Below are 20,122 nucleotides of genomic sequence, written 5' to 3'. Positions count from 1 at the left end.
CATTCTCTTTCTTTCAGTAAATCAGCAACGAACAGCCTAAATCAATAATCAATGAGAGGATTTAACATTTTACCAAATCTTGCCTTTTGTGACTATCTAAGCTCCATAGATTTACACCTTATGTGTGTGTGTTATTTAGACCATTCCTCTATTGTCTGATTATTGATTAATGCTTTCCCTTGAATTACTGTAACCACGCTTGCCTACAACCATGATCGATTCAATTACTTACGTACCTTATTTTTGAATCTTTTCAATGTTTTAAAGCCATTTGAATATTTTTGGATAGTTTACACTTCTTCTTTTATTTCATCCCAAAATATTAGCTTTTTATTTCAAAATTTATAAAATTATTAAAATTACTTAAGTTCATGATTCTTGGTCAAAAACTAGTGAATAACTTTCATTATAAAGTGATAGGTACTTGGAGAAACTAAACATGAACTTCATTGAATCTAACAATGATTTTTGAATTTTTTTTCCAGATCTGTTCGTTAGAAGACTATCTTCAAAAATGAAAAAACTTATACAGAAGTATTCTCGTCAATGCAGAGGTTAATTTTGCAATTGATTTTATGTCTGTTTTTTAGAGACTACTTTTTTCGAAAGTCTTCCAACTTTTCTTTGTTAACAAAAAATATCTTGAAAATATGAGTTAAGACTTACACATAAGTCTTCTAGGATAAACATGTTAGTTTTGCAATTGACCTAATTGTGTCATAAATTTGACTTTTTAGAAGACTTATATAGAAGTCTTCCAACAGAAGACTTCTAGAGAAGTCTTCTCAATTGTCGGTGAAAGTTGTCTCATGTTACTTTTGCAACTGAAAATAAAACTTAAATATTTAATTTTATTTAGACGACTTCAATGTAAGTCTTCCAAGAGAAAAATTACACGGAAGTCTTCTAGAGTTTTATTCCTAGACTATGGTCAAACCTTTCATTATTACATAAGACTTCCGTGTAAGTCTTATGTCGGAAGACTTACATTGAAATCGTCTAGTTAAAATTAAATATTTAAGTTTTTTTTTTCTGGTGGAAGACTTCCATGTACGTCTTCTAGAAAAATTCATTTTTTACACAATTCGGTCAATTAGAAAACTATCATGTTTATCCTAGAAGACTTATCGAAGTGTTCTCTAGTATTTTTTAAAAAAACAAAAAATTAAACTAATAAAACATGTTAGTTTTGCAATTGACCTAATTGTGTCAGAAATTTGACTTTTTAGAAGACATACATAGAAGTCTTCCAACTGTCGACTTCGAAAGAAGTTTTCTCAACTGTCGGTGAAAGTTGTCTCAAGTTATTTTTGCAATTGAAAATAAAACTTAAATATTTAATTTTATTTAGACGACTTCAATGTAAATCTTCCAAGAGAAAAATTACACGGAAGTCTTCCAGAGTTTTATTCCTAGATTATGGTCAAACCTTTCATTATTATATAAGACTTCCGTGTAAGTCTTCTGTCATGGAAGACTTACATGGAAATCGTCTAGTTAAAATTAAATATTTAAGTTTTCTTTTTCTGGTGGAAGACTTCCATGTAAGTCTTCTAGAAAAATTCAAAATTTTGACACAATTCGGTCAATTAGAAAACTATCATGTTTATCCTAGAAGACTTATCGGGAAGTGTTCTCTAGTATTTTAAAAAAAATCAAAAAAATAAGCCAATATTCACAAAGGAAGACTTTCAAAGAAGTCTATTGTTGAGTAGACTTCTCTTGAAGTCTTTATTTGTAAATTTTCAATTGCAAAAATGACTTAAATGGAAGACTCCCTAGAAATCTTTTCGAGGACTTCCGTAGAAGTCTTCTACGTCAAAGTTTATTAAACTTTCATTTTCACGAGAACTATAAAAACTTTTAACATTTTCTTATTAATTCATGTATATTAGTCGGTATTGACTGCTGAATGAAATTCATAATTTAATTGGTTTTAATTGTGAGGTATTAACATTCATGTTTATTAATGTTTCTAGCTAGTTCGAGAAGACTTCTATGGAAGTCTTGTATTTTATTTTTTGTAAACTTGTTAAGTAACTTTAAGATATGTTTTTAACTTTCAAAGTGTTAACTAACTTCAAGAATACAAACTCATATAGTTTAATGTATCTTCTTAGATAATAAGATATACTTTTTTAACTTTTTTGAAATTTGAAATTTCTATTTTCACTTAAAATTTGAGTTTCACGTTTAAATTTTAATTTTTCGCTTACATTTCAATTTCCCGCTTTAAATTATACGTTCGAAATTAAAGTTTTCCGAGAAGTATTCTATGAAATATTCCGATAGGACTTCCCATGAGACTTCTAGTGAAAATGTTATATGTCTGAACTTATGTAATTTTGGTTTGGTTCAGTTCGGATGTCAGTTATGTTCGGTTTTTTATTTAATTTCCGAAAATAACCGAGTTTTTACATTATTCCCCATATAACCGAAGTTTTCGGTTACAATCGGTTATTTTCGGGTTTTCAGGATAATTTTTATTTTTTCGGTTATGAGCTTAAAAATCCATATTTGTCAGCAAAACAAACATATATATTGTTCTTCCTTTCTAAATCATCGAAAAGATAACATTCTAAAATTATGAATCTATGTCAGAACTCATAATGTCCAACAAAGCACAAAGAGTAACCAAATAAAACAATAGAAAAGAAAATTAAAGATCACAGGGACGCTTCAACTCCAACCTGCAACTTATTGAACTCAGAAAATTAGTGAAAGAACAGAACACCAATACACAAAAGAACACAAAGAAGTTAGAGACAGAAGAACATTACCTCTAATTCTAATGATGAAATTCTCATGGAATTTGGAATTTACAGATTCTCTACACATGAAAAATAAAATCGATCTTTTATTTTTAACAGCACTGTTTGTCCTGATTCAATGCAATATTCAAGTAGGACATCATTTTCAGAACCTGATAAGAAGATGGAATAATCAAGTTAGAGAAAGACATAGAGTATTTGACAGACAAACGCAAGACCTAATAATCAACTACACCTTCGACCTGAGCCACCCTAAACGTTTAACCCAAATCGATTTCGACAAAACCCCTAAATCTCAAATCCATCCAAACTCATATTCAACCCAAATTAAACACTAAAAAATAGACAGAACTAGAGAAGAGAGTGAACAATCTACCTCGTGCTCTGAAGGATGTAAGAAACAGACAAAGAAGACGAGATTGATAGGGTTGAGAATCCGACGAAGAAACGGCTCCAGTTTGAGGAAGACGAAGAGAAACTGATTAGGGTTGTTTAGGTTTAAGAGATATATATAGGTAGGTTAAATTTCGATTAACCGATCGGATATAGTGAACCGAACCGAACCGAGGCACTAACAGAATATTTTTTAACAGCTTCCGATCGGTTTTCTCCTGATAACCGAACTTGAACCGAATGTCATAATGCTCGGTTCGGTTCGGACGGGTCGGTTTGGGTCAGAATTCCAGGCCTACTTTTGACGTACTTTTCAGACAGCTTATAAAAGAAGCAAAGAGAAAAATTATAATATGAACTTAATGATTAAAGTAAAAAGGATGTGTTGTTTTGTTTGAGTGAGGAATATTGGGGTCTGGGTGAGTCGGTGAATATTGTCCAGGTAGTCCCAGCGAGAGACAGCTAGAACTGTTAATATGTTCATGCGCGCGAGCGTCCATTTTAAGACCTTTGGTGGTTAAAGGGGTTCAAATCATGTCAAAGGAGAGATGTATGTGTAAGAATCTATACACAAGCAAGTGGTCACCATTTACAATCGCCTTTTTAATGTGGAAACTGTAATTTGACAAGGAACTTGGCTAACTGATATATATTGAGTATCCACTCATGCAAAAAAAAATTCTCCTCAGTCCATTTCAAATTCTCCATAGCAAACTTGAGAGACGGATCGGCTCTGTTCGGGTCCAAACTATTGCTCGAAGAAACAAACATCCTTTTACTGATCAAGGAAGATTTTATCCGCTTGAACTTAACTGCCATGTAACGGTACACAAGCTGACCTAAAGTGGGGTTATTGAAATGGTGACGACTGCCACGATTCTAGGTTCTGGAACTTAAAATGATAATAGGAAAATGACAAATAACTTGAAGAAGGAATAAAATTGGGAAGCTTAGCCAAGGAACTATAGGGTCTCTCTCAGACTTTAGGGTTCCAATTACGATGCCTTGAAATATGCATAGATTATGTGCATCTAGATTGTGAACACATCAAAAGCTTACAGTTTACAATGTGATTTCAAAACCATCATAGTCAAAGCCAGAGGCGGAGGTACCTATGACATATGGGGTCAAGTGACCCTACTAAAATTGGGGAAATTTTTTTTAGTGTAATTTTTTAAAATTTATTATAATATTTAGTTAAAAACTTGGTATTTGACCACACTAATTTATATGAAAATATTAAATGCCCCATTAATTTGAAAAAATAGATTTTTGTTGTTATAATATATAAATTTTTTAATTTAAATATTAAATTTATATATTATAACTCCGGTCAAAAATATTTTGTGCTCCGCCACTGGTCAAAGCCCAATAACTTTCTAAGCAAATACTTTTTTCCAAATATTGGTCCCTTGCTCCGTTTTCGGCCATGTCATTTTTCTTCAGAGCTATGGATTTTACGGTGCTTTAAGTTGAAAGTCTTACAACTTTATACAACTCCTATTATAACGTACATAATTTAAGCTGAGAAGTTTCACCAACCCATCAAGACTGATTACGGTAAATAAATTGAGAACTAGATTCTGACCCGCACGCCCGTGCGGGTGTATATTTTTATAAAATATGTGTGTGTTTTATGTCAATATTAGAGTTGAGAAAAAATCCAAATCTAAAAAATCAAACCGTTCTCAACCCAAAAAGAAGTACAAAATCCGAACCAAAATTAATTAAATATCAAAATTTTGGTATTTACAGAACTGAAACCGAATCCGATCCGAACCAAAGTATTTCAGATACTTGAATGTATTCTAAATAGATTTATATATTTATATATATTATTTTTTAGACTTAATGTATATAAAAACATTCAAAATATATATGGTACTTATAAGTTGGTTTAAATAATTGAAAATATGTATAGAAAGTCAAATGTAAATATCTAAAATAGTTAAAGTATAGTCAAATTACGAAAAATATTTAATATAATTATTGATTCTCTATCCAAATATTTATATCAAACCAATTTATATGTTAAGTTTAGGTATTCTGATATATGTTATTCAAATTTATATGTAATATATTATTTTGTTTATATATTTTGAGAAATTTAAAGTATATAATGAATTTAAATGGGTTATCCGAACATGACCAAACCCACAAAGATATGAATCGAATCCGAACCAAAATTTAGAAATATCCGAATATGACTGAAATCATTGACCAAAATTTAGAAATATCCGAATCCGAACCAATAAAATGTTTTTAAACTGATATTTATGTTTCCAAACAAACCTATTTTTTTAATTACTATCCAAGTTTCTAAACAAACATTTTTTAAAAAATTGTTATCTAAGTCTCCAAATAAACCTAATTTATATTTCGGTTTTAATAATATAGATTTAGTAATCTTATAATTTCATCATTTTACAAATTATACTTTATACTACATTTACAAATTTATATTTTATTTAAACGATTTAACATATTTTACTAAATTCAAACTTTAAATGTATATAGTGTTTAAAAGTTAGTTTGAAAATATGTTGTCCTAAAATAAATTTAAATACCTTTTTTTACTTATTAATCTTATTTTGAAAACTCTGAGTCTTATAGAAACTTTAAACCAATAATAAAATATAAATAAATATAAAAATGGTTATTTTTTAAGATCCTGATGATATCGGTTTGAAAAACTATATATGAGCTACAACACTTATTTTATAAAGTACAAATTTATAAAAATATTATAAACAAAAGTATGGAGTGCTCACGTGAATAAGTGAAAAGACACATATTTGATATCAGTTAAATTTAATTAAAAAAACAGATATGTAGTTAAACCAAAATTTTGCAACAAACAACTCAGACTGAACTAACTAAAATCCTTGCACACAGAAATAAAAAAAATACTTTCATTTGTCCTTGAAATTGCTTCAACCGTTCAACAATGTCAAATTTGTTCATTCTAAATTACTTCATCAAAACAACGACAAAATTCACATTTTATTTAGAAACCATGCAGAAATCGAATATCAGCAAAAGATTTTTTTTTTTTAAGTCAATCAGCATAAGCAAACATAGAGACTGACCTTTTTCCACCCATAACGCAGACACGGTAAGTTCTTGTAGGTGTTTTGACACTTCTGCGTAGTAGCGGAACTGGATATAGAACAGAAGCATATAAACCGTCTATTTCCTCATTATTTGTACTTAGCAGAAGCATAATACCAGCATTTTTACAAAGTTTAAAGCATACTCACATTGACATATAAGCTCTTGGGGCATCCTTCTTCATATTTTTCCTTTTAAATAGAACCAATGTAACTGGTTGCCCCAGGGATTTGAGCCATACACTATATGCATTAAGCAAATATATCATTCGTTTGCAAAAGAAACAGTATCCTTTAAATAAGTAGTTGGTTGAATAAGGCACAACTTTTATACATGGGACACTTTGCTTAAATTCTGAGTAGCAACTGCGAATGAAAACAAATCAAAAGCTTTGGAGAATCTTGCTAATGCACATAATCACAAATGTATAATAGGAAAATATGAGTTGATTACCTCCAGTAATGATCTTAACGTTGAACTTGGGCTCTAAGATAGAGGTGGGTTCATCTTCAGAGTAATGTGTTGCAGTCTAATCGAAGCTAAAGGCCATATATTAGAGAATCTTAAAGCGTCGGTGAGAAACAATGTCTAGAGATAAAAACAAAAGAAGCAATCTCCATGTTCATCGTCCCCATGAGTACCCATCTCTGTTTGATAACCACAGAAAGGAATTGATAAGAAAAAAAAAAGAAAACAACTTTGGTTAACCACATAAGTGTTAAGCTTTAGAGAGACTCGCCGTCAGGGAGGTTTCCTATGCGCATGAGGCTATCATGTTGTCATTTTCCTCCCAGTCGAGACAATGTTTCTCAGAGTAAAAATAATTGTCTATGAAACTGAGAGTACAGAAAACCCAGTTCCAGATTCAAAACCCTAATATGAATAAAGAAATTAATTTTAAGATGAATCTATCTCCATATGGTTGCTCTTCATGTTCACTGGTCATGGAGTTTTGGGTTAAGGTTACGGAGACGGCTACAGCTTTGTGAAAAAAATTGTTTAACCAAAAATGTTTAATACGATAATTAGGTTAAAGTGTGTTAAATGAAATCCCAATGACATTTAAAATTGTCGATTGTAGTTAGTTTAATGATTAGATAAAACTACAGTGTTTAGATCAGTGGCATTAGATTGTAATTATTTAAGAAAAATTAGGTTAATTCTTTTTGTACTTCAGTTTTAATAGATTACTAGATTTTGACCCGCGCTTATTTCACTTTTATGAAAAATATTATTTGTTTGTAATTATTGAATATATTTATCTTATTAAAACTTTTTAATAATAAATTCAACATATTAGAGTGTCTCTGGTAAACTGTGTTTCTCTAACTTTATTTTATTCTCTCTTCAATCAATATATTTATTTGGCTTGTTGTTAAAATAAATGATTTTAGAACATAACTGTACAATAATTTTACATTGATATTTTGTTTAAACAATGTGACATATTCCTATATTAATTAAATATTTACATTGTAATTTGTATACAAATCAACATATTTGTCTAATTTGTTGTTAAAAGAAATGATTTTGAATTACATTATTTTTATATTGTTTTTCTTCAGTTCATATAATTTTTTAAAATATATTTCTTTCAATAGAAGCTATATCAAAAATTACTCAACTAAAGAATCTATAAACAATTATTTACATAGCAATATAACATATTTATATATTAATTCAGTTTACATTTTGACGTGCACGCTTGCACGAGTTTGTATTTTTTTGTATATAAGTTATTTATTACTGCCATATTTAAAATGAAAGTTTATTGATATATTTTTAGGTTTCTACAAACCAATCCAGACCGAAAATGATCCAACTCGAACCTCCTACGACATTTATAATATTCGAATGATATTTATTTAATTTAAAAATCTAGGAAAAAAATATTGTGTATCACGAAAACATATATGATCAATTAGTGGTTTCCTAAAATGTCGGAAGTTTAAATGAATTTGCTGATTTTATTTGGATAGAGATATTTTTTAAATAAAAATACAATCCAAGTTTCCAAACAATTTTTTTAACTACAATCCAAGTTTCCAAACAAATTTATTTTTTATAAATGCTATTCAAGTAACCAAACACTCCAATTTTGTACTTGAGTCTTAGTAATATAGATATACTAGACCTTGACCCGCCCAATCGGGCGGGTATTTACTTTATGATGATTTTAGATTTTGTTTATATTAAATTATATTTGTAATATTTAAATATAATTTTAGATTGAAATTAATCTTTACAGTTATAATAAAAATCTATCTTATTAAAATAGAAGTACACTTTAAAATTAACCCTAAGATTTGCAAAATATTTACAACCTAATGCCACTGAAGTAATTAATAAACCTAATTTTAAGGATTTTGTCTTTTTCTAATTTAATGTATAATTTCCTAGATTGATTCTACAACAAATTCATGATAAATTTGAAATTTAATGCACATTAATACTATAAACAAGTAAATAATTTCTTTCCATAATTATTTCCTATACATGTACAGTATATGTTATACCATTAGTATAAAAGAAAAGTTTAAAATGAAAGCAAATATTATACGGGAAAAAAATATTTATATGGTCACGGGTCAAGCTATAGAAATAAACAACAACAGTATAAAATTATTTTTCTTTAACAAATTTATTTTAATAGAAATTATATTTCAAAATATGTTATATATTTTATGTATTTATAAAATTATTTTTTTTGTTTTAAAAGATGGTAAAATTTTTTAGAATTGGAAAAAATTATGACCCACCCCTATATTATTTTAGTTAGAAAATTTAAAAATTTATATCAGAATATACTATTAAACTTTTAATTTTAATTTTTATTATAACTGTAAAGATTAATTTCAATCTAAAATAATATTTAAATATTACAAATTCAAAAATTTGTACTTGAGTTTTAATAATATAGATATACTAGACCTTGATCCGCCCAATCGGGCGAGTATTTACTTTATGATGATTTTAGATTTTGTTTATATTAAATTATGTATTTGTAATATTTAAATATAATTTTAGATTGAAATTAATCTTTACAGTTATAATAAAAATTAAAATTAAAAGTTTAATAGGATATTCTGATATAAATTTTTAAATTTTCTAACTAAAATAATATAGGGGTGGGTCATAATTTTTTCCAATTCTAAATTTTTTTACCATCTTTTAAAACAAAAAAAATAATTTTATAAATACATAAAATATATAACATATTTTGAAATATAATTTCTATTAAAATAAATTTGTTAAAGAAAAATAATTTTATACTGTTGTTGTTTATTTCTATAGCTTGATCCGTGACCATATAAATATTTTTTCCCCATATAATATTTGCTTTCATTTTAAACTTTTCTTTTATACTAATGGTATAACATATACTGTTCATATATAAGAAATAATTATGGAAAGAAATTATTTACTTGTTTATAGTATTAATGTGCATTAAATTTCAAATTTATCATGAATTTGTTGTAGAATCAATCTAGGAAATTATACATTAAATTAGAAAAAGACAAAATCCTTAAAATTAGGTTTATTAATTACTTCAGTGGCATTAGGTTGTAAATATTTTGCAAATCTTAGGGTTAATTTTAAAGTGTACTTCTATTTTAATAAGATAGATTAAAAGTTTAATAGGATATTCTGATATAAATTTTTAAATTTTCTAACTAAAATAATATAGGGGTGGGTCATAATTTTTTCCAATTCTAAAAAATTTTACCATCTTTTAAAACAAAAAAAATAATTTGATAAATACATAAAATATATAACATATTTTGAAATATAATTTCTATTAAAATAAATTTGTTAAAGAAAAATAATTTTATACTGTTGTTGTTTATTTCTATAGCTTGACCCGTGACCATATAAATATTTTTTTCCGTATAATATTTGCTTTCATTTTAAACTTTTCTTTTATACTAATGGTATAACATATACTGTATATATATAGGAAATAATTATGGAAAGAAATTATTTACTTGTTTATAATATTAATGTGCATTAAATTTCAAATTTATCATGAATTTGTTGTAGAATCAATCTAGGAAATTATACATTAAATTAGAAAAAGACAAAATCTTTAAAATTAGGTTTATTAATTACTTCAGTGGCATTAGGTTGTAAATATTTTGCAAATCTTAGGGTTAATTTTAAAGTGTACTTCTATTTTAACAAGATAGATAGATGGAGGAACACTAAAAAAAGGAAATATTGGAAATATGACATATCCATATTCCTTTTTGTATGTCTACTGCTCCTGTATCGGGTCATATGGTGGCTTACGCAGATGAAGCTGACCCGAATACATATGAGAAAAAAAAACTGATAATATGACACCGACGAGCAGGTATACGGTAAACAATAAAATACGATTTTTATATTAGTATATGTAAATTTCATTAAGTATTTGGAAAAACTGATAATATGACAGCAACAATAACCGTATACCTGAAAGTATATATCCTAGGCTCCTTAAGACACCAAAGAGCACAATGAAGTGCTTATAAAGCGTCCGAAGTATATTCGAAAAATCTGAACTGTAGTCTAAGGCTTAACTGTAACACTCATTGGATAAATCTACTTATTACCTTGCTCTTGGGGTAAACCATAGTGATTCAGAAAAAGCCAGCAGTGAGCATGCGCCACATGATCATCATCTGTAACAAAACGTTAGAGGATTCAGACGAAAAATTAGTTTCAGATTATATATGCACGAATCAATTAGGATGAACACGTGATTTGCAAGTTTGTCAGTTTCCAATGCTGTAAGGTTCATGGTACTTTCACAATCAACAAATACTTTAAACGCAAAAAGAAGATTTAAAGCAAAAAAATTTACCTTTGAGCAAGCATACTTCCTACATTTTATGCAGTCGATGTAGACAATCTGCTTTGAGATGAGCTTTAGAGTATGATGGGTTTCAGCAATGAGAGCATAAAAAAACATATCCATAATATAAATTTTAAAGGTGGGGGGAGTTGGAAAGTATATTAGCTTTAGTTTTCTGCAAAAATATGGTTTTATATGAGTGGTAGTGGTGAGAATGTGAATCGACAGAGACAATAAGAAAATGGTTTTCTCATGAGAAGGAAGAAGAAAAAGTTTTTCTTTTTGCAATAAAATCTGATATAGATTTTAAGATGACATGGCAACTTAGCAACATATGATTGGCTGAATTTATTAGATGATGTGGATGGCCTAGTATTAGAAGATTTTATATATAATGTACTAGGACCGGCCCGCCCTACGGGCGGAATCATAATTTGAAAATAATTTAAATAATTAGAGTAAATAATTTTTTATTTTTCTTTAATAATTTTTATTTTAAAATGTTATATTAATATAAATTAATTTGTTATTAAATGAATTATGATTACTTTCTTTGATTTTATGATAAAAATGACAAAGACATTTTGTAATCAATTATTGATATATATAATACTTTACTTTTATTAATAAAATCAAGAGTTGGCATAATCTTCTTGTTGAAGATTTGTTATAATCAGTGAAATGAAATTATATAGTATTTATAAAGAGTTGAAGGAATTATTATAGCCTTTTCTAGGAAGATGTGTTCCTAACCAATAACCTGATTTAACTGAATAACTATCATTCATATATAGTTTTAAGAAAAATAGGCAGGTAGCATAAAATTTGATATTAGTTTTTTATTGTTTAATATTTACAAATATATGTTAGGTTATATATTTATGTATTATTATCTTTGAGAAAAATATATTCATGCTGTTTTTTTATGTTTCTTCAAACCCACATTAACAAAAATTTGAAAACAATGAATTCTGCAAATTTTTTTACTACCAAAGTTTTGGCTATATAATGTATTGTTGGCTATAAAATTATTTATGGAGCATTCGCTGTATTGTTAATATATGTGGTTCAATATTCAAATGTTAAAAATGTGAATTTTATTATAAATTTTGAGAATTTACACTGATATATCATGTTTTCTTTTCTCTGTTGAGATGGCAGAAAAAAAGTTATTCGAACTTATAGTAGTAACTATTTTATCATGATTAATGATGTAATTAAGTTTTGACTTATCCAATAAATTATTTTCGTATTATATTATTCTTACTACCTTTTCTTACAATTTTTACTATCTATTATATTATCGTTGTTAGAAATTATTTAGTTAGCTTACCACCAATATATAATTATTTTATATTGTCATCAATATTTTTATTTTTGACCTTTTAAAAATGCTAGTCATTGTACTTTTTCATACATTTTTCTGAGTTTTAGATTCATATTTTAGTTTATAATAATTATATTAGGCATTTAGATGTATATATTGTATTTGCATGCATAATTGCATATCACATGGTTTAAAGTGCACGGTTCGAAGTTTTGGGTGGCATTGCAAAGTTATTTCTGCAAATCAGAAACATCTGGGGTCTAAACGAAATAAGATGAAACCACAGGGACCAGTGTTACAAATTCTGGATACTCATTGGGTCTAGATTCACGATCAGAAATGTTTGGGGGCTGCATCAATAGGATGTTTCTGCACAAGTTGAAAGTTCAGGGGCCTAACTGAAAGAAGCAAGAAGACGAAGAGTCAGATGTCAAAAGAGGAAGAAATAGCCATTAACGTTGCTCGATCTTCTTCTCACCGGATCTGTTGACGACGACGGAGCAGAGCACGACTTCGGAACTTCAAGACGCCTTATCCATGGGATCGAGATGAGGATTGGTGACGGCTCGGTCCGTGTTATCACAATGGCGTGAAGCTTTGATTCCGGTGGATTGCGTGGAGGAGATGCTTGAGGAGGAGAGGACCTTCAAACGCGAACTGAGATCGACGCGGAGGAATATGGGGGCAGACACAGCCCAAACCCAGCACAACACATAAGTAAAACCCAATAGAAATAAAAATGATGCGCAGCGTTTAAATAAATCAGGACACGTGTCACCCTGTTGTCGAACGACTTAGTGATGTGGCACAACAGGAAAGAAGCAACATTTTTTTATATATATAGATTGTCATCTGAAAAATATTAATTTATTCATAAAAAGCTTAAAAATAGAAAAATGCATAATTAAATACTAATCAAGTAAAAGTCAATCTGTAATTAAAAATTATCCAGTTACTTTGAAGATTTAATTATCTAATTAATAAATTTTGTTTATAAAACTATGTCATATATAAATAATTTGATGTTTGATTAAATATTTGAGAGCATAATTTAATATGTTCATCTTTGAAGAATAATGCATGTATAGAATATATATTAATATGATGATTATTACTGTGTGTGTACGGGACACACCACATATTCTAAAACTCGGCCGCCTAGCTGATTTAGTAGCCGAAAAATTGCTACACAGTGAACAACCATGGCGAATTAAAGGTGTGCGCTAAAAAAATCAGATTAAAAAGTTACAATTTTATGTATTTGAACTTGAAAATCTAATAATATCTGTTTTTTTTTATCAACTAAGGATTTTATAGAAAATGAGAAATCTAGGCCTATGCCCAGGTGGAGTTCATATTACATAGAGAGGCTTTTGTAATAGAGTCTGCAGGCCCATTTGACTCCCTTGGAGTGAAAGAGAAAAAACAGAAAACAAGAGAGGACGATAATGCTTCGATGTCCAGAAGAATTCCATGGAGATTCTTTGGCTTTGTAACCGAAGTGATGGCTCTGATGAGCTCCAATGAGTCTGAACGAATCCAGATTGATGTTATGCCAAGATGAATGGCATGAGATAGTGCTGCTCGCACTGCTAAAGCTTCCGCTGCAAGCGCCGATTGAACGTGGGTCTGAAATTGAGATCCCTGGGAAGGCAGAAAAGGCATCGATTCCTGAGGCGTGAAGATCCATCCCAGACCTGCTTGCTGTGAGGTCGGGTTCCATGCAGCATCCGTGTTGCAGTTGATTGTCCCTTGGGGCATAGAAGGTATTAGAGGTAAAGATCGCTCCTTTTGGCTCTCAGATGGATTATCTGGTTTCAATTAAGTTAGCGCCCATTCTCTTGCTCCCGCTAGAGCTTTGGTAATAGTCTCTGATACTGAGATGTGTCTTGATTCAAACAGGAGCTGATTTCGTGTTATCCAAAGAGACCATACGATCCAGAAGAAGATGTTAACTCTACATCCCGTTGGTGGAAGGCAGATATCAAGTGTCGACGCTTCAAGGGCGGAGTAGAAGGATCCAAAGCTGGTTGATACAAAGGGGTTCTTCAGAGGGGTTAAGTCCCAAGCTTGCGAGGCAAAGGGGCAATGCAGGAAGAGATGTTCAGTTGTCTCCGGTGCTCCGCAATGAACGCATGTGGAGTTGTTTGCAACTCCCCTTTTCTCGAGGTTCACTCCCGTTGGTAAGGCATCATGTAGTGCTCTCCAGATTAGTAGCTTTAACTTTGGGGGCATTCTACATTCCAAACATGTTTCTTCCAATTAACAGGGACTAAAGCAGCAGGCTGATCCAGCGTTTGCAGGCTTAAGGCGGAGGCTGCTGCATATCCTGATTTAGCCGAATACGAACCAGAAGCCATAGGGTACCAAACATAGGAGTCTGGTGCACCCGTCACGCTAGCTCTGATCGTCAAAATTTCCTCTACTACCTCATGTAAGAGCTCTTGAATTCTCTGGAGGTTCCACTTTCCCGTTCCCCTCAAAATGAGGTCTGATACATAGAGGTCACTTTCATCTTCTCTGACAGGTCCAAAGGGGAGTAAGGCGGTGGACGTTGAGATCCAAGGTTCACCCCAAGTATATTTCAAAAATATATTGATATTTATTTTTATGTCAATATCAAAGCTGGATAAAAAAAATTCAAATCTTGAGAACCAAACCGATCACGATTCGAAAGAGTACTACCAAACCAAAATTGATTAAATATCCAAATTATTCAAAACTTTGATCTTTAGACAACCGAAACCATAACCAATTCGAACCGAAGTATTTTGGATATCAAAATATATCCGAAAAAGATTTGTATACTTATATATATTAATTATTTTTAGTTTTAATGTATATAAAAATATCCAGAATATTTATGATACTTTTAGGTTGGTTTAAATATTTTAAAATATATAAAAATATTCAAATATAAATACCTAACATAGTGGAAATGCAGTCAAAACACCAAAAATATTTAAAATAATTTTTGATTTTTGATCTAAAATTTAAACCAAACCAATTTATATGTTAAGTTTAAGTATTCTAACATATGTTAATCAGATTTATATACAATATATTATTTTATTTATAGATTTTAAGAAATTCAAAATATATAATGAATTTTATAAAATAATTTAAATGAGTTATCCGAACCCGAACTGAACCCGCAAAGATCCGAATATAATTCGAACTGAAATTTAGAAATATCTAAATGGGGGCTGAAATCTTTAACCCCGGAAATCCAAAACCCAAACAGATTCAAAACGAACCTAAATGGATACCTGAACACTTAGCCCTAGTCATAATTCGAACTGGAATTTAGAAATATATGAATGAGGCTGAAATCTTTGACCCCAGAAACCCGAAACCCAAACAGATCCGAAACGAACCGGAATGGATACCTCGACGCCCAACCCTAGTCATTATTATGTATCACACATATATATATATATATATATATATATATATCATATAATTAATTGTATTGGTACATCATATAAATAATCATATAATTAATATTATTTTATATGTATCATCTTATAAATAATCACATATATTATATTCTGAAAGTTTAATGTGAAATATATAAACCATAATTTAAGTTGGTATATGAAATTAGTCTTTTTATTGTATTTTCCTAATATATATTGAAAATATTTTTTAGTAATGGTTATTGGAAATTTTTTTAGTAAAAATAAAATTATGAATATATGCATAATTTAAATCAATTTTTGATATGAACCAACTTTAAATTATTATTTTGATTTAAAATATGTATATAAATTTTAAATTTTATTTTATAATATTTTAGACAAAAAAATAGTTTTAGGTAATTAGATTAGTCCATTTATTATATTTTAAAATTGATATAATGGATTTCCAATTTTTATTAATAACATAAACAATTACTTTTTTCTTCTTGACTTACTTTTATCCATGTTTCAAAATTTTAATTTTTGCATTAATTTTCTATGAATTTTCTATGAATTATTATTAATTTTATGATATTTTATTGAAAATTTAACTCTTGAATTTTTTATATTTGACTAAACTAAATAAGGTAATAATATTATTTTTAAAAATTGTTTTATATAATGTACTATTTATATTTCAGTTTACGTTTTTATTTTCACCATTAGGAATTGTAAATAAAAAGAATTGTAAATATAGTGACAAAATTGTAAATAAAAAGAAATATAGAAAGAATGTTGTTTAATTTATTTTAAAAACAACGGCTAAATATTTAAATTAAAAAGTATTAAATATGTTATTATTATTTCTAAACAATTCTCATTTGTTATTAATTTATTGAAAATACAATGGCTAAATGTGTAAATAAAAGAAAGTACACATCTCTACTATCCATGTTTCCAAAGATATCTCATTTATTCTACTATTCTTATTTCCATGTGTACTTCAACTTTAATAATATAGATAATAATAAATAAGTTACAAATTTGTAGGGTGAAATTTATCACTATTTATATATTGATTTTTACTATAATTTAAAAAGTTTATAGATAATTTTATTTACTTTTAAATAATTTTATAAATGTTATTTGGATAATATATTAAATAATATTAAACCTTGATAATTTAAATATTTATGACTATAAATTATTATAACTGATAAAAGAATTATTTTATATATACATCATATATTTTCATATTTTAAATTTATATTTTATTTTAAAATATCTACAGTTGACATTTTGTATCTACACCCAATCAAACTACAATAAAATCTAGACAAACAATATAAAAACATTTTTTTCAATATAAAACATTAAATGAGCTTATTTTCCAAAAACATTAAATGAGCTTATTTTCCAAAATGACCTTAACTTTTTTACTAAACAAAAATTAAGTTTTTTTTTCTTATATTTCACCCTAACATATCAATTATTCATGAAAATGCCTTCATATTTTTCCGAAATACATCTAGCTCCAAATGCGTTTTAATTCGATTTTACATCTTCATCTTATTTCTAACACAGAAACTCATTATCTTGGATTTCATCTTTCATCCCATCCCAAAAGCTCCTAACCTTTTTTTTCTTTTTAAAATCACATTTTATTGAATTTTCTCAAGCTTAAGGATTTTTAGTTGTTAACGACTGTGTGTATCTTTCACTCAGCCTAAGTTGGATTTCTTAGTGATTGGAGAAGGTAAACACGAATTCTCAACGAATTAATCTAAATAATTGTTCGCTTAAGTTATGAATTTTTAAATATATTTTGCAAAGGAGATTTCGAGTGAAGTCTACTTTCTCAAATAGACTTCTGGTGAAGTATCCTCATCATCATCATCATCATCATCTTTTTCTTCTTCTTCTTGGTGAGTTTTTCTTATCTGGCTTCATGTGATATCTGGTAATTTTCTATTGTAAAAGTTCGAACAGACTTTATGAGAAGTCTTGCAGAAATGAATTTAGTTTTGTACAGTATTTGACCAAATTTTACAGCTAACTTCATGCGAAGTCTGTTTTCAAGACACTTTGCATTAATGCTTCGAGGTGTCACAAAAGTCTGCTCAGATTAATTCTATAAATTAGTTAAAAGGCTAAATTCATAAGGACATGCATTTCTCCAAAAGTAAGTTCAAAAACTTCATTATTTGGGAAAACGACGTATTTCCCCACCATAACTATGACATATTAATAAATGTACACAAAGTTTCGAGGTCGTCCTAATTGCACACCATCAAAGTTTGACAACCATTTTCCACATAATAGGAAAGTTCGAACATCGTTTTCACACAGACCAAGATTTGGCTTAGTTTTATCGGAAAGTTCGGGTATAAATCGATCCATAGCCGGATCTTATTCTGGGTCGAGGCGTACCAATATAACTGGTTTACTATCGGTTTATTACATAAACCGATAGTAAACCAGTTATATTGGTACGCCTCGACCCAGAATAAGATCCGGCTATGGATCGATTTATACCCGAACCGAAACACTTTTAAAACCCCCAAATCGAGTTCATTGCCTTTAGAACCCTAAAATCTTAAAAATTGAGAGAGAGATTTCGTTACAGACCCAGAAAGTATGAGTCATGGATCTGGAAATTCGAATGGAGTCTCTAGCGGTCGATCAAGAGGTCGTGTTGTTGGTGTTCCGAAGAGATGTTGGTGTGGAGAATTAGTTATCCCCTTGACCAGTGGCGGAGCGAGAACTTTTTTTTCACTGAAGTCGATAATATATAATAAATAAAAAAAATATATATATATATATATATAAATTATAAAAATATTTGAAAGTATTTATTCATGAAATTTATATATTATATTTTCAAAATATATTTTTGAATATAATTAAAATCGTTAAAATTGATCACAAATGTAAGTTATGATCAAATTGTATATATTTTTAAGAGTTATATTTATTTTAGTTACCTATATGTCAATAAAAATATAATGATTTAATGAATTTATTACAAAAAAGTGTTCAAAATTATAGTCACAAAAGGTTGAAAAATTTTCTACGACGACATTTAGTATTTTTATATTTATTGTGATCATATTAAGAAATTTATCCATATCAATACTATTTGTTTTTAGATATTTTATTTTAAAATTTGATTTATTAGTTTTAGTCTGGTTATCAACATAAACCCTTAAATTATATGATTTTACGTCATATAGTCTATAATTTAGGGGAAAATAGAGTATAGTTAAACAAATTAAACTAAAATAAAAGTTGGTTTGAATTTGATTCAAATTGTTGCTTTAGTTAGTAACATGGATTGAAAAGTGAAATGAGATTATATCCTCCTTCTCAGTCACGAAAGAGGAATTTAGTGTTTTTTATATTTTTATGAAAGAGATATAACTAAAACCAACAAAGTTACAGATTATTATTATATTTAAAATGAGTTTAAAATGAACTAAATAAAAGTCCACATTTTAGTTAGAAAACGTGAGTCCATTTACCAAAACAATAAGATAAAGCTTTTGATTTTAATGTCTTTTGTAATTTTATGGGGTCAAAACAATTAATCTGGTGGGGTCATTAAGTTTTTACTTAAGAAAATGCATATATTTTTTAAAAATTAGGTGGGATCAGCTGACCCCCCTCCTTGCTTAATACCTCCACCCCTGTCTTTGACGTCGCATTCGAAGCCAAATCCTTAGCAGAGATACTTTCGTTGTGCTTTTGCGGCAGAGAAAAGGGTTAGTGGTTAGTTTGTTTATATAAATAGCTTTGTTCAAAATGTGTGGGTGATTCGATTTTTCTATATTTGTAGTGATAATCACAGTTAAAAATGGGTCGATGAAGCTTTGTTGGATGAGGTTGAAGGATTGTCGTTTAGGATAGGAGACTTGAACAGAGCATGGTTTCTGGTCGTGTGGAAGAAGAGAGGAATGCCCAAGAAGAGAAGAAGAAGTTTGATGAGTTTGGATTGAAGTTAGAGACTGAGATTTCTGCAAGAATGGAAGATGTTGTGAATGAAGCCAAAGCATCTCACAAGAAGGCGATGGTGCTGGTTGTTTTAGGATGTTTGACGATGGTTGTGTTGGCTAAGGTGTTTTAATTTGTCTCAGTTTGAATTGTCTCAGTTTGTTATGTCTAAGAAAATGGTGGTGTCAAGTGTCTGTTGTTGTTTATGTTTGTTTGTTTTTGTTGTTGGAAATTAGATGTTTTAAGACTCATAAGTATGCTATTTTATAAGATATTTATCCTTTTCAATGGT

At 28.8% G+C, this 20,122-nt stretch overlaps 1 protein-coding gene and 2 long non-coding RNA genes across 5 annotated transcripts; 1 reads left to right on the top strand and 2 right to left on the bottom strand.

Annotated features, from left to right (window-relative positions):
- Positions 1-2,516: 2,516 nt before the first annotated feature.
- On the bottom strand, positions 2,517-11,314 carry LOC108816762 (uncharacterized). 3 transcript variants are annotated; one of them, XR_008936641.1, is made up of 9 exons: positions 11,122-11,314; positions 10,871-10,939; positions 6,729-6,922; positions 6,601-6,640; positions 6,425-6,517; positions 6,254-6,323; positions 3,148-3,976; positions 2,781-2,923; positions 2,517-2,690 (listed from the first exon to the last, which is right to left on the bottom strand). It is a non-coding gene; the product is annotated as an uncharacterized LOC108816762 (long non-coding RNA). The 3 variants fall into 3 exon arrangements; XR_008936642.1 differs by having other exon boundaries at positions 6,609-6,640; positions 11,122-11,313; XR_008936640.1 differs by lacking the exon at positions 6,601-6,640 and having other exon boundaries at positions 11,122-11,312.
- Positions 11,315-14,260: 2,946 nt separating this feature from the next.
- Positions 14,261-14,674, bottom strand: LOC130498006 (uncharacterized). The gene has a single exon (XM_056991334.1). It carries the CDS (start codon positions 14,672-14,674, stop codon positions 14,261-14,263), a length of 414 nt encoding a protein of 137 aa, XP_056847314.1.
- Positions 14,675-17,333: 2,659 nt separating this feature from the next.
- On the top strand, positions 17,334-20,118 carry LOC130497972 (uncharacterized). The gene is made up of 4 exons (XR_008937011.1): positions 17,334-17,596; positions 17,674-17,765; positions 19,485-19,601; positions 19,676-20,118. It is a non-coding gene; the product is annotated as an uncharacterized LOC130497972 (long non-coding RNA).
- The last annotated feature ends 4 nt before the right edge of the window (positions 20,119-20,122 follow it).

This window comes from Raphanus sativus, chromosome 7 (genome assembly GCF_000801105.2).
Source record: "Raphanus sativus cultivar WK10039 chromosome 7, ASM80110v3, whole genome shotgun sequence".
Lineage (NCBI taxonomy): Eukaryota > Viridiplantae > Streptophyta > Magnoliopsida > Brassicales > Brassicaceae > Raphanus > Raphanus sativus.
This window is presented reverse-complemented; position numbering and strand designations above follow the sequence as displayed.